The sequence below is a fragment of the Bos taurus genome, chromosome 7 (genome assembly GCF_002263795.3).
Source record: "Bos taurus isolate L1 Dominette 01449 registration number 42190680 breed Hereford chromosome 7, ARS-UCD2.0, whole genome shotgun sequence".
In the NCBI taxonomy this organism is placed as follows: domain Eukaryota; kingdom Metazoa; phylum Chordata; class Mammalia; order Artiodactyla; family Bovidae; genus Bos; species Bos taurus.
Genome location: NC_037334.1, coordinates 83530269 through 83544211, shown reverse-complemented (window position 1 = coordinate 83544211; position 13943 = coordinate 83530269). Strand labels below are relative to the sequence as shown.

Genomic DNA, 13943 nt, shown 5'->3' with positions numbered 1-13943 from the left:
CTGGAAAAATGAAATATTTTCCTTTCCATTGGCATTCCTGGGCTTGTTGAGAAAAGAGGATGCAAAGCGTGAGGGGACTGAGAACACTAAAGCTTCTCCTTCTCAGCGCTGACTGGGCTCTTAGTTGGATGCCTGGGCACAGCCCTTCTTAGAAGGAGTCGCCTCCAGGCTTTCCCCACCCCCATCCCCCCATCTCTACAGGGGGCAAAGGCAACCAAGAGAGTCTTTTCCTCCTTACTTTTGGCTCCAATTCCGCTTACAGATCTCTCAGCCAAGAACCTGAGAAGGCAGGATGAGATCAGGAAGCCTTCCTGGATCTCTGCCTCTAGTGGATGGTGCCAGCTGGACTGCCCTGCAGGGACAAATGTGTCCTGCAGAGCCCTTCAGTGGACACGACTTGATTTAGGCTCTTGAAATTTCTTCCTGTAGAATATTCCAGGACAACTGATAAAAGAAAACATTTCCTGTGCAACTGGTTACACTATTAGTAGATTGTGCACCCATCTTGCACAGGGTCTGCCGGCTCGTAAAATAGCACATTTGGTATAATCCACCAAATTACTGTGTGAGTCAGACAGTTTTTTACATTCCACATGCTAAAATATGAATTATTACTCATTATAATAAAAAATTCAAGGCAAAATTAGTTTTCTTTTAGCAACCATGGAGAAGACATTTTGACTCAGTGGTCCTTCATAAAGTCCAGCAAATGATACAACTTTGTTTTTTTATGATGCAACCCTTATTCTTTAAAGAAACTGTGCAGAAAGTTGTGAGACAGCTCAGTCACCTCCCGTAATAATCTGATTTGAACCAACCTAAAGAAATGCTTTGGAAAACTGTTGCATATTCCCAGGCAAAGTCAAGCGCCATATCTTCACCAAGTGCTACATTGACTAAGGGTTTTTGTCCTCTAAAATATTTAATTATTCGGCAGATGTCTATTTTGTACGTACCTTGTATAGGACAAGCTTCTAAAGGCTTTTGTTCTCTATTTGCAATATCAATGTTTAGAAAACTTAGTTTCAGTTTGCAGTGCATGAATACGGAAGCTGAAAAATAGTAATAGAAATATTTAAAAATGAAAGCTTTTATTTTAGTTGTATTGTTTAAGGAGAGAAAAAAAAATGAAATTAAGTTAAGCTACAGTAAAAGCTGAGACAAATGAATAAGAGAGCCAGGATGCTTTTTATGGAAGTGCCTCACTGTAAAAAATTACCCTATTAATATGAAATAAGACTTCTTGGTGATCGTGCCCGCGCCCGCGCCCGGGGTGTGGGTGGCGGCGCGCTTGTGCGCGCGCGCGCAGGGGAGAGGCCAGCCCCGCCGGCCGTTGTGGGCTTCGACTGGAGGGGCGGGAGGGTCACCTGCGAGCGTCTGCGACGCCCGCCCTCCCGCCGCGTCCGGAGCGCGCCGGCTGCGCAGGGCCGCTGGCTGCACACCCTGCGAAGCTGGGGCGGGAGGCAAGGAGAGTCCGCGCGCGGCGCTCGGAAAAAAATTAAAAAAAAAAAAAAAAAAGAAATAAGACTTCTTAATTAGGTTTTTGTTAGATATGCAAAAGGTAAGTTCACTGGGAGGGCAACTTGAAAACTATAATTTGCAGATGAATCATTTCAGAAAGGAGAATTATGAGGCTTGAGTTGAATGCTTAGCAAAACAGATAAATCACTGCAGTTACCAGACCAAATAGCTCATTGTGAAATGCTCAGAGCTGAGAGGCTTGAAGGGAAATGGGACCATTAGAAAACACTGCAACTTGAACAAAAAGCTGCTACTTCATCTGATGGTGATTCTGTTCTCCCCACTCAAGTGGGATTTGCTTATAGTTCTTACTATTTGTGCCACTAATGAGTCCTTGCTTTCTCCTTTGGACAGGTGTAGTATTCCCTTATTTTCCACGATTGGGGCGCTACAATCTCAATTTTCATGAGGCACAGCAGGCTTGTCTGGACCAGGATGCTGTGATTGCCTCCTTTGATCAGCTGTATGATGCCTGGCGGAGTGGGCTGGACTGGTGCAACGCTGGCTGGCTCAGTGATGGGTCTGTGCAATATCCCATCACAAAACCCAGAGAACCCTGTGGAGGCCAGAACACAGTCCCTGGCGTCAGGAACTACGGGTTTTGGGACAAAGATAAAAGCAGATATGATGTCTTCTGTTTTACATCCAATTTCAATGGTAAGATATTAACCATACTACCTTGTTTGTTATCCCAGAAACCAATACATACTATGATATGACATTAAAATTTTAATCTTATCTACTTAAAAAAAGAAAAATCTTTGAAGTATTATGAGAAGCTCTGTAATATCATAATGTTTAAAAATCCACACAGATACCAAGCAAAAGTACACATTTCCATGATTCTTTGGTTTTATTGCATCCAACTGTTGCTGTGAAATAGTTTGTCATGTTTTATGGAGTCTTTTTCTTACTGCCAAAGATGCTGCTGCCACTGTGTGCCCTCCATAGGATATAGATCTCTCCATTGAAGTAAGGATGGCATCAGTGTCATGCTCTTCTTTAAATTACAATGTCAATGTATTCATAGATCATCAGCAAAGCTTAGGATAGAGAGCTGGATAAAGAGAGAGCTCTGATTAAGAGAACTTTGCAAGAAAATTAAGTAGAAATAACACTGGAAGCAAAAGCAGAAGTGAGAGATCCAGTTTGCATCAGTACTGATGACTGATTAGTTGAATTCAGCACAACTCCCAACCCTATCTTGCTTCTTTCAGAACCAGTGATGTGATAGTGGGGCCTAGTGCAAAATGAAAATGTGGGCTCCTTGTTAAAAAAAAAAAAATTATTAAGAATTTTAAGATGACACAGTAGAACATTAAATCAAGCATGAGGCCCAGTGTAACTGTGCAGGTTGCAAACCCATGAGGCTGGCCCAGGTCCCATTATTTTACATTTTAGGTGCCTGTTGATATGCTATGGGGAAAACAGAAAGGGATCAGGGATCAACAAAAGGTCAGACAGTAAATATGTTTGGCTTTGTGGGCCATATGCTCTCTGTTGCACCTATTTCATGTAGCTTTGTAAACTACAACACAAAAGCCACTATGAACAATCTTAAACAGATGGGTGTGGCTGTGTTCTAATAAAACCTCATTGGACTCACATGCTATAGTTTGCCAGCCTCGGGTACAGGTGATAGAACTAACCCTCTGTTAATGCTCTCATGACCACTACCCGTTCTCCAAATTATACCCTTTTAGTCTAGAAAGACGGAGAAGGCAATGGCACCCCACTCAAGTACTCTTGCCTGGAAAATCCTATGGACAGAGGAGCCTGGTAGGTTGCAGTCCATGGGGTCGCTAACAGTCGGACACTACTGAGCAACTTCACTTTCACTTTTCACTTTTATGCATTGGAGAAGGAAATGGCAACCCACTCCAGTGTTCTTGCCTGGAGAATCCCAGGGATGGCGGAGCCTGGTGGGCTGCGGTCTATGGGGTCGCACAGAGTCAGACACAACTGAAGCGACTTAGCAGCAGTAGTAGCAGCAGTCTAGAAAGAACTGACAAGCACTAATTTAGACTTCAATAATCTATATTTGAAGAGAGGCAGGAGGGTATCAGGGCTTCCTTGATAGCTCAGTTGGTAAAGAATCCACCTGCAATGCAGGAGACCCTGGTTCGATTCCTGGGTTGGGAAGATCCACTGGAGAAGGGATAGGCTACCCACTCCAGTTTTCTTGGGCTTCCCTTGTGGCTCAGCTGGTAAAGAATCCGCCTGCAATGTGGGAGACCTGGGTTGGGAAGATCCCCTGGAGAAGGGAAAGGCTACCCACTCCAGTATTCTGTATAGTCCATGGGCTCCCAAAGAGTTGGACACGACTGAGCGACTTTCACTTTTCAGGAGGGTATCACGTGACAATGTGTAACCTGGTAAGAGTCTGATCCTGTTCTACCTGAAACTAAAAATCTGAGAAAATCTTGCACTGGTAGGTGCCTATGACTTTAGTTAGTTGGTGTCATATACTTCTTATGCATATTTAGTACAAATTGAAGGAATCTCAGTAATGAACACTACTGAGGTAAGTGGTTGAGGCTAACTTGCTCTTTTTTGTGAAATCAAGAAATGGTTAGGTGTCCGAGCTCCTACAGAGGGAAGTTGGAAAAAACAACTAACTCCTTTCCTCTCTGCTAGTGAGTGAACAGACTGGGTTCACATTCTAAGTCCGTACTATTTATGGCAAGTGACTTCCTGTATGTTTTGCATTTTCATACTGTAGTCTTTGAATAAGAATAATGCCTTATTGATACCTGTAATGAAAAGGACTTGAGGGCTTTTGATTTTTTTTAAATGGACTTTTCTGTCAGGAATGTTTTTTGATCCTTTCACATTCAAATTTTGCCTCTCCAGAAACTTGTGCTGGGCTTCAGTCTTGCTACAGCTAGAATTTAAATAGCTCTTGCTTTTAACATGGAATTCTGTCTTCTCTAATGCCACAGAAGGGCCCTTTTAGCCACTAATTGGCTAACAGAGACTGCATCTGTCATTTCCCCTTTCTTTTTCACCGCTCTAAAAGGGCATGTCTGAACACACACTAAGGGGCAAGGAAAAAACTAATTTAATGGAGAGAGATCTAGGGTTACTGCCTTTAACTGACTAGCCTATGTTTCAGAACCTCTACAGACACTGCTCTATATCCCCCCGCATTGAGAAACACTTCCATTTGGGGCTCTTTCCATCTCTCTTGGGCTGAGCTCCAGACAGGCCCACTGACCCTCTTTCCTTCTCTCTGCAGGCCGATTTTACTACCTGATCCACCCCACCAAGCTGACCTACGACGAAGCGGTGCAGGCTTGTCTCAATGATGGTGCTCAGATTGCTAAAGTGGGCCAGATATTCGCTGCCTGGAAACTTCTGGGATATGACCGTTGCGATGCAGGCTGGTTGGCAGACGGCAGTGTCCGCTACCCCATCTCTAGGCCAAGAAGGCGCTGCAGTCCTAGCGAGGCTGCAGTGCGCTTCGTGGGTTTCCCAGACAAAAAGCATAAGCTGTATGGTGTCTACTGCTTCAGAGCATACAACTGAGCGTGCCCCTAAAGCACATCAGTTTGAAAGTCATTAAGAACATGTGAAGTGAAAGGTTTTTTTTTTTTTTCCAATATGAACTCATGCAAGTTACCAAAACTGTGATAACCCTTTTTTACTTACTGTAAAGAGTCATTTTCATAAAGACCAATTCATTAATTTGTTTTTGTAAAGCTATTATCATTCAATATATATTATAAATTAATATAATTTTAAGGGAAGCACTACATATGGAGGTTTTAGAGCCAAACTGTTTAGGCTACATCATCCCAGTGAAGTATCCTTTCATGATCGGGGCATGCAATAGCTTGAGGATTGCTAGGATTAAACTAAGGAAAGTAAAGCTACTCAGAGCAGCAGCTGCCACAAGCACAAATTTTACATGTTTGTACAATTTTGAAATGCACTACAATAAACAGATTAGAGCAACAGATTTGAAATATAGGCTTCTTTACATAAACTGAGGCTCTGAGAGGTTGCACAACACTTAGTTTCGCAAGAGAACAATCTACACTTTTCTAAAATATTTCAAAGCTCCAATAGTCAGAATATTTTACTCTTTAAAATCCTGTCTTTTTGACCAAAAAAAAAAAAAAATCAGATGGACTTCAATGTATAACAAGCACAGTTAAAACCCCTTAAGACCCCCATTTATATGAAGTATGAAACTAAAATCAGCAGATCATATATAACCAATGAGAGATTCCTACCTTCTTCTAATTAAAATTATACATGCCTGAGAAGAACTGTTTTCTTTTGAGTAGCTTTACTGAATTATATTTAAATTCTAAGGGCCGTTTGCTAAGCAGCATTTAGCATCTACTCAGGGCAGTTATATAGATAAACTGCTGGACAGAAAAATTGTAAAATTTAGCAGCTTGATTTTATGTTAGCCTATGAAGTGTTATTGTCCTATAAAATTAACTTTAAAATATTTAATATTTCCTTCTTATTTACATGACATGACAAAAATTTAAATCATAGAAGGAATAAATAACTATACTTGCCTAACCAAGAAATAAGAACCCAACTTTCAGAATTCTTATTATTCCTATTTGTATATAGACTAGGAAGTCCAACTGGTGCCTGTGTTTGGGTAAAAAAGTCAACAAAGTAGTTTTAACCTTTCTCCATATAGAAAATGTGAACAGTTATGGATGTCACTTTCTTGCTGATCATCATCAGGCTTAAATGAAATGCTGAAGCTGTCAAAGAGTTTACACTAAAATCTTCAGGGCTTTATATGAAAGGGTAAGACCAGCTTCAAAAAACAACTTTCCCCATTAGCAGCTCCAATCTTAAATAAAGCTCGGTTTTCCTATATTTTTATGAGTGTTGAAACCCCACAGGGACCAATATTTGTATTCAAATTACATTTCATGGTTTCCCATTGTTTGACAATGAGTTCTAATAAATGGGATTTAGGATAATAATCCAAGTATGACATAGCTGATATGCTTTCATGAATGTTTTTATGTAGATTTTCCTCCCATGAACATGAGTAAATAAATCTGTTTCCTGAATTGATTGTGGTTGCCTTCAAAGCTCTGTAATAATTCTAATAAATTTACTCTATAAATGTAGAGTTATGTGTGTGGAAGGTATAGGACAATTGGAAGTCCATGAAACCATAACTATACTCATATATTATCTAGGCAGAATATTGTAAATAAAAGTAGATCATTTCATCTGTCAAAAGCATATCTGGAAATTTTCAGATGCTTTGCTATTAAAAGATGAGAATGTATGCAGGCACATTTTTACAGTAGGTTGGATATGCAAATTGTACAAAAATACAAATCCAAAGAGATTGTATAGTTTAACTCAAACACTGCTGATACAAATAGAATTCAAACTTCTAAATTAAAAATACCTGAATGATCTAAGATAATATGAATATATTATTTAAAGAGGGACTATCTCCAAAACAGTGACTCTAGTACCTCAAAAGTGAGGTCAGCTCACTAGAGGAAATCCATACTTGAATGATTATTACTCACATTACAAGAATCTTATTGGAAGTACAAGTGGAAAGAAATTTCTATTGAAGCAGATATACAAATTTCAGTTATTGCTGCAAAACTCTACCTTTATATATTAAGCATAGTAACATTTCTTAACTTTTGAATACTTACTAGTATAGGAATTGGTGCTGATAAAAATCTTTGGAGTGACTGTTAGCTGACTAAAGTCTATACTGACTGCACACCATTTTTCCATGCTTGGGAAAAAAAAATCTTAACAGAATGAATACTGCTGGGCAGAATTTTTATCTTCTGACTTCTCCCAAAGGATCAGAATTCCCATACCCTTTTGGACTCCTCCTTGAATAAGTGTTTCTTTTTAATATTCTTATTTTGCCATTTTCACCAAATATCTATTTTCCTATTTCATTCCTCAAGATACTTCACTGAGAGTGTCTGGAAAAAAAAGGTTATACTAACACAATTCCTAACGTAAAGTTGGTACAACACTGGCTAACACTGGCTAATTCAACAATTGCTACTCAGACTTGGGTACTAAGAACAACAGAGGGATGAGATGGGAGTCTGGTTAGGAAATCTTGCTTTGATCATTTCGTTCATAATTAACACTTGGCCCATTTAAGGAACAAAGTATATCTGCATATTTCACTGACAAGCCTACATTTGAAAAAATAGACAAAAGAAATGATACCTATAAAAGGCAGTATACGAATGAAAACAAGTTAGTTACATTAACACTGGAAGCCATTTTTTACCAACTGCTGCCATGTTTTATCACAGTAATTTCTAGTCAAATATGGTATTTGTAAATTTAAACTTTCTTTCATAGAAAGGGGGCCGGTACCTGTTAAAGTTTTATTTTATGCAATAATGTAGTTGCTTATTATTTTGGCAATTAGAAGTAGTCTCAAAGGAGATTCCAATTTGGTTGCTGGCAGCCATACTGGGTTTCTTGATTTCAGTGCTCCAAAGAATATGGTGGTCTCAAGGAGTAGTTGACCACTAAGGAGGGAAGGATGAAAAGGGAATCGCTTATTCATTCTCAGCATAGAATACATAAAGAATGATCAGTGGATAACTGACATAGTTGTGTTGAGAAGTTAACTGTACCGTAGCTTACTACTGCCAGCGTAGCAATGATGTACAATGAAAGAAATGAAAAATACAAGTCATTATTAAGCCACCTGATTAAAAGGAAGTCAGTATTTAAAGGCATTTAATACCTACTGAGTACAAATCTGAGAAGAACCATATCTGTATTACAAAAAAAAAAAAAAATGTTTTCATTTTCTGTAAGATACAATGAACTGGTAAACAAACATTAAAAGTCAATTTTATGTTACTGCAGTATCTCTTGATTCTTCTGAGTTGTAGAATCTTAGCTATTTTTCTTTGTGTCAAACCCCATAAATGCATTATCTCAAGAAAAGACGTTTAACTCATCCTTGCTCTGATACAGTTGACTTCAAATTGTAAACACCTACCAATTCCTATTTCCTATATTTTGCAAAGTTATCAACAACAGCAACAAAAGGAGTATATCTGTAGTGTAACTAAATCAGCAATAGTATTATCCCCAAATCTACTATGATTCAAAGTATAATTTATTTGGTTCATCTGGTTCACAGTGTATCCTTGAATAGATTTATATATTTAAACTACATACACAGCTAAATTTTAAAAAGGTTTTTAATTTTCTTGCTGAAGTCCTTCTCATGCACTTTATAGTCCAATAAAAAGGAACATATTTGTTAATATTTCCATCCCTTCTGAATTTTCAATGTGGAAGACAGTTTCTGGATATTTCGGTATTTAAAAATGGATTCTTGAGTGCAAGAGTCTATTACTGGTGCAATGACTTGAATGCAAGCATCTAAAACAATTTGGGTTACTGACATTCAAACAGAAAAGTTTACTTTAAATTTTTTCCCATACTTACTTGGAATACATTAAACAACCTTGGAGAAAAAAGTCTAAGGGTAACATGAAATTAAATCATGTTTCTTTAACGTTTAAGTTTTCACACAGATGAAAGGTATCATCTTAACTTTTCCAGCAAACCTCTTGTATTATTATAGCCAAATCCCACACAAACCTGCTTGGTACTAATACTGAAAGGTCCTATGGGTTTCCATCAGTTCAGTTCAGTTCAGTCTCTCAGTCATGTCCAACTCTTTGTGACCCCGTGAATTGCAGCATGCCAGGCCTCCCTGTCCATCACCAACTCCCAGAGTTCACCCAAACTCATGTCCATTGAGTCTGTGATGCCATCCAGCCATCTCATCCTCTGTCGTTCCCTTCTCCTCCTGCCCCCAACCCCTCCCAGCATCAGAGTCTTTTCCAATGAGTCAACTCTTCACATGAGGTGGCCAAAGTACTGGAGTTTCAGCTTTAGCATCATTCCTTCCAAAGAACACCCAGGACTGATCTCCTTTAGAATACTGCTTAAATAAAAATAAGTTCACTGTTCAGATGTGGTCCCCTTAATTCCCTATCAAGTGACAAGGCTTAATACTAAAGTCTTAGTCTTGAGAAGACTACCTTCTTGAGCAGAAGGGACCTTGTCCAGGATGATCAGATATGCAAGAATTGTTGATCAGTTATTCAGTTGTGTCCAACTCTTTGCAACCTCATGAACTGTAGTCCTCCAGGCTCCTCTGTCCATCTTATTTTCCAGGTAAGAATACTGGAGTGGGTTGCCATTTCCTTCTCCAGCGAATCTTTCTGACCCAGGGATCAAACATGCATCTCTTGCATTGGCAGACGGATTCTTTACTGCTGAGCCACCAAAAAGTAAAGTGTTACATTAAAGCATTACTGGGTAGTGTGATTTCTTCAGCCCTTCATTTAGCATTATTTAGAGGGCACAGCTTAAGATGACTCTGGAGTCCTTATCTCTCTGTAGGTGATGTATTTAGGATACTGACAGCAGGCTACTTGCTCCAATCTTTAGGAGGAAATTCACTGCACACACATTTTTTTTTTTCCACTAAGAACAAGTGAAGCTTATTTTCTCTATATTTGTTTCAGACCAATAAAGCTTTGTCATCTCTATAGCCACTCATCATCTGAGACAACCTGGGTCAGCCCAGAGAGTAGCTCCATGTCTTCTCTGAAATTAAACGCTTTTCCTTCTCAGCTTATCCCTGTCCACTGAAGTTGTCCAGTTCCACATGCCTCCATTATTAAAAGATGCTTCTTTCTTTCAGTTGGTGTCTGACTGCAGCGTGAGCTGTGTTTATTCAAGGGATTATTCTCAAGGTGGAGAGAAAGCTCAGATTCTTCATTTTCTAGGGATGAACCTATTGGTTTGATCAACAAATATGAGATTCTCAGATGGTGGTAAATTCTAAGAATACCACATTCCCATATTTTTCTTTCTAAGTAAGGGGCTCAATTGGCAGCTCTTCATTCTGCTTGAAATATCTGGGATTTTTGTTGTTTTTAAATTTTTTTCCACTATTTCTCCCTTTGATTTTAGTCAATGAAAATTTTCCCTGCCAAAACTCATACATATGAGTAGAAAACAAAAAGCAGGAAATTTTGAAGTTTTAAGTCTTTGAAAAGCCCTTCTTTGAAAATGCTGAGAATCTTACATATGAATCTGAAACAAAACTGCAGAACCATTCATTTATTATTCTGATAAATAAACATATTCATGTGTAATGATTGCTGTGAGCCCAGGGAAAAGATAAATAAAGTACTTTGTGGCTCTGCTTGTACTCGAGGTCAGCCAAACTGAACATCCTCCCTCCATGGGAAAGCACTTAATTCCTGTGCTGAGAGCCTAACTTCAAGTGGCTGAGAAGCAAAGTCTACTGTTCTAATAGAAAAAAAAAAAAATGTTTTTTAAAGGCCAACCTTTCAGTTCAATATACATGAAAATGTAGTAATATATTAAAGCAGTTGGCAGCATATTAGAATCACCTAGGGAGCTTTAGAAAAACTTTGAGGCCTGGGTCTCTTTGCCACAGATCATGGTCAAAGGTGCAACCTGGACATCAGGATTGTTCGAATCTTCTGTCACAGACCTCTGGTAAATTTTAATATGTAGTCAGGGTTGAGAAACACTGGTCTTAACAGACTTAGCAGGAAAAAAATCAAAACCATTCCACTGATAAATGGTTGGACTGATATTTATAGTTCGCAATTTAAAATAATTTTTAAAATAGTATAATCGGTTTGAATTTGATCAAACTCAGAAATTCTTCAAATGTGAACATTGGATTCATTTGATTTACTCTTTTTCTCCAAGTAATAGTTTCCATTATATTAGCAGATGTGTTCTAATAAGCCATTTGCCTGCCTGCCTGCCCTATCACAGTCCCTTCTGTAAAAACTACTATAAACCACATATATCCTAACATCAAATTCTTTCCCATCTAAACTACCAAAATCCCAGGGCTATAACAATAATTGTGTAAAACGTTTTGGTGACAAGAATTCAAACTCCACTTGAAGCCAATTGCTTCTGAGATTTAGTTATATTTTAGGAAGAAGAACCTATTCTCACAGTGAGCTTTATATTACAACATGGACCCTTGGACCAAAAATATAAATAAACAAACAAAAAGCCAACATACAATAGGAAAGAAAGAAAATGAAAATTATTCATAATCTGAATATTTGGGGAAAAGGAAGAAAAGTAGTCTTAAATTTTATAGTATCTTATTTTCCATTATGTCTGTAAATAAACGCTTGCTAAATTGAGTCATCAATTCTAGAAAATATACGATGTGTAAACTATGTCAGTAAAGCTATAAGTCATTTCCTAACTGGCCTGTGAATCTGATAGAGTTAGTTGAGTCAGTTGCAACTCACGCTGAGGCACGTGGAAGACATGAACAACGCAATTAATTAGTTTGAAATATCCTCCAGCCATTCTTCAGCTTCCTTAGTTCTCTGGCCCCTCCAGAGAGCACAGAGGGCAACGGTCTAGCACTGACAGAGGAAGTGGGACCTGACCTTTCCTTCCCTGGCTTTCAACTAACAAAGAAAGGACTAGTACCAGTGGCACAAGGCGTGAGGCTTCCTACCAGAATATCGCCTGTGCAAAAAGAGAGCATAAAGTTCTATTTTTATCCTCCCCACCAAGAAGAAGAATTCTAAATTCTAAAGAAAAATATACCGTACTGAGTGGATCAAAAAGAATAAATATTAATTAGAAAAGTGCACTAACAATATAACAATTTGCCACTACCAAACAGATAAAGCAAATTGTTGAAGCATGACAATTCCCTTGAGAACTGGCTCCCTATTAAATGATCATTAGAGGAAAGTTCAGGCATCAGGATTTGGAGGGAGAGCACTGCTCAGGAGGAACTGTGAAAACTTAGAAACTCTCAAATCAATAGACAGCATAAAAGTATCTAGAGACTGCTGCCTAATGCCTTAGAGAGTCAGTGGAGGAAAGCTATCGCGATGATAGTAGTCTGCAGAAATGCCCTTATCTTACTGACCAAAGCACTACTTCAAAAGTCAGTTTTGACATGTGATGTAAATAAATCACTTCCAATCTTGTTTGGAATAATGCAAAGATAAATAAAACACTGAAAAAAATATCAGTAACACTTACTGCTATTTGAAATGTAAGTATTTGATGTCTTTTCCCATATAAAATCCTTTTAAAAACTTCAAAAATTTACAAGTAGAGAGTACTGATCTGAGGCTACGAAACTTCCTTCCTTCCATGCAAATACTAAAAAAAGGCAATTAAAAAATTGTGTGATGTCTTCGTGATATCATCGTTGTGCAATTAACATGCATAGTAAAGTCTAGAAGGATATACACATACTCGTGAGGGTTATCCTTTTTCCTTCTACTTCTGAAATCTCCACAGCAAAGATGCATTACACAAAAATTATTTAACAAATTATTGTGCTATAATATTCATTCTTACTGCTGCTGCTGCTGCTAAGTCGCTTCAGTCGTGTCCGACTCTGTGCGTCCCCATAGATGGCAGCCCACCAGGCTCCCCCATCCCTGGGATTCTTCAGACAAGAACACTGGAGTGGGTTGCCATTTCCTTCTCCAATGTATGAAAGTGAAAAGTGATAGTGAAGTCGCTCAGTCGTGTCCGACTCTTAGCGACCCCACGGACTGCAGCCTACCAGGCTCCTCTGTCCATAGGAGTTTCCAGGCAAGAGTACTGGAGTGGGGTGCCATTGCCTTCTCACTGGAGTCTAACAATTTCTAAAAAAAAAAAAAAAACACTTGGAAAAAATATTCCAGACTTGATTTTATGAATTGCTCTCCACTGCATCTTCTATTACAGGCCTGCCAATATAAAACCTCCCTGGATCTCTCTTGGGGAGGATCTGAATCACCTGCAGTGTTTCTCAGAAATGCCATGCACATTTTGGATAAAATGGTTCTTTACTGTGTGGGATTATCTCACCTTTTAGGGCACTTAACGTCCCTCACTCTTCCAGTCACTGCTAGTGAATACTCCTTTCCAATCAAACTAACAGCTCAAAACATACCCTCCAAGTTTCCCTACATCCCCAAGACAGGTAATAGTGCCTTTTGGGGAAACAGCTTGGGTTTTCTATTACAAGGTGGATGATCAGCGTAAAAAGAAAACAAAGAAACCAGTGGAACTAAAGCCTCAGTGAAGCTTTGTTAAATTGGCTGCAAGGAAAACACAACCAAGCTCTTGTCTTAATGTCCATCTGAGCTAGCTAGGTGTGCTCTTCCTGAAACCAGCCACCTCCAGGGATTCAGTCAAAGTTGACCTTCTCCAAAAAGTCCTAGGGTATCTTACCCATCTCTAGTATCTTATCCGCAGTGGTCCAATAGAAGTGCCTAAGATCAGGAGATCCATCTCAGCATTTATCCACTGGTTAAGTTTATTTGTTGATTAAATGAGTTAAATGCTTTTAAGGGTGTCTGGCACTAGTAAGTGTTCAA

At 38.8% G+C, this 13943-nt stretch overlaps 1 protein-coding gene and 1 long non-coding RNA gene across 4 annotated transcripts in view; one reads left to right on the top strand and one right to left on the bottom strand.

Annotated features, from left to right (window-relative positions):
• HAPLN1 (hyaluronan and proteoglycan link protein 1) overlaps nt 1-8376 on the top strand; it is an 80812-nt gene extending 72436 nt beyond the window's left edge. Inside the window, exons 4-5 of one of the 2 annotated variants that reach the window (XM_005209718.4) lie at nt 1876-2178; nt 4760-8376. In XM_005209718.4, the coding sequence (XP_005209775.1) occupies nt 1876-2178; nt 4760-5049 (593 nt within the window). In that variant the 3' untranslated portion in view covers nt 5050-8376. 2 annotated transcript variants of the gene reach the window in all.
• The window catches only part of LOC101902163 (uncharacterized), an 89413-nt gene that overhangs the window by 36771 nt on the left and 38699 nt on the right, over nt 1-13943 (bottom strand). Inside the window, exon 2 of one of the 2 annotated variants that reach the window (XR_003035707.2) lies at nt 957-1052. The exons of the other annotated variant lie outside the window; for it this stretch is intronic. This is a non-coding gene — a long non-coding RNA (uncharacterized lncRNA). The remainder of the gene's footprint in view (nt 1-956; nt 1053-13943) is intronic. 2 annotated transcript variants of the gene reach the window in all.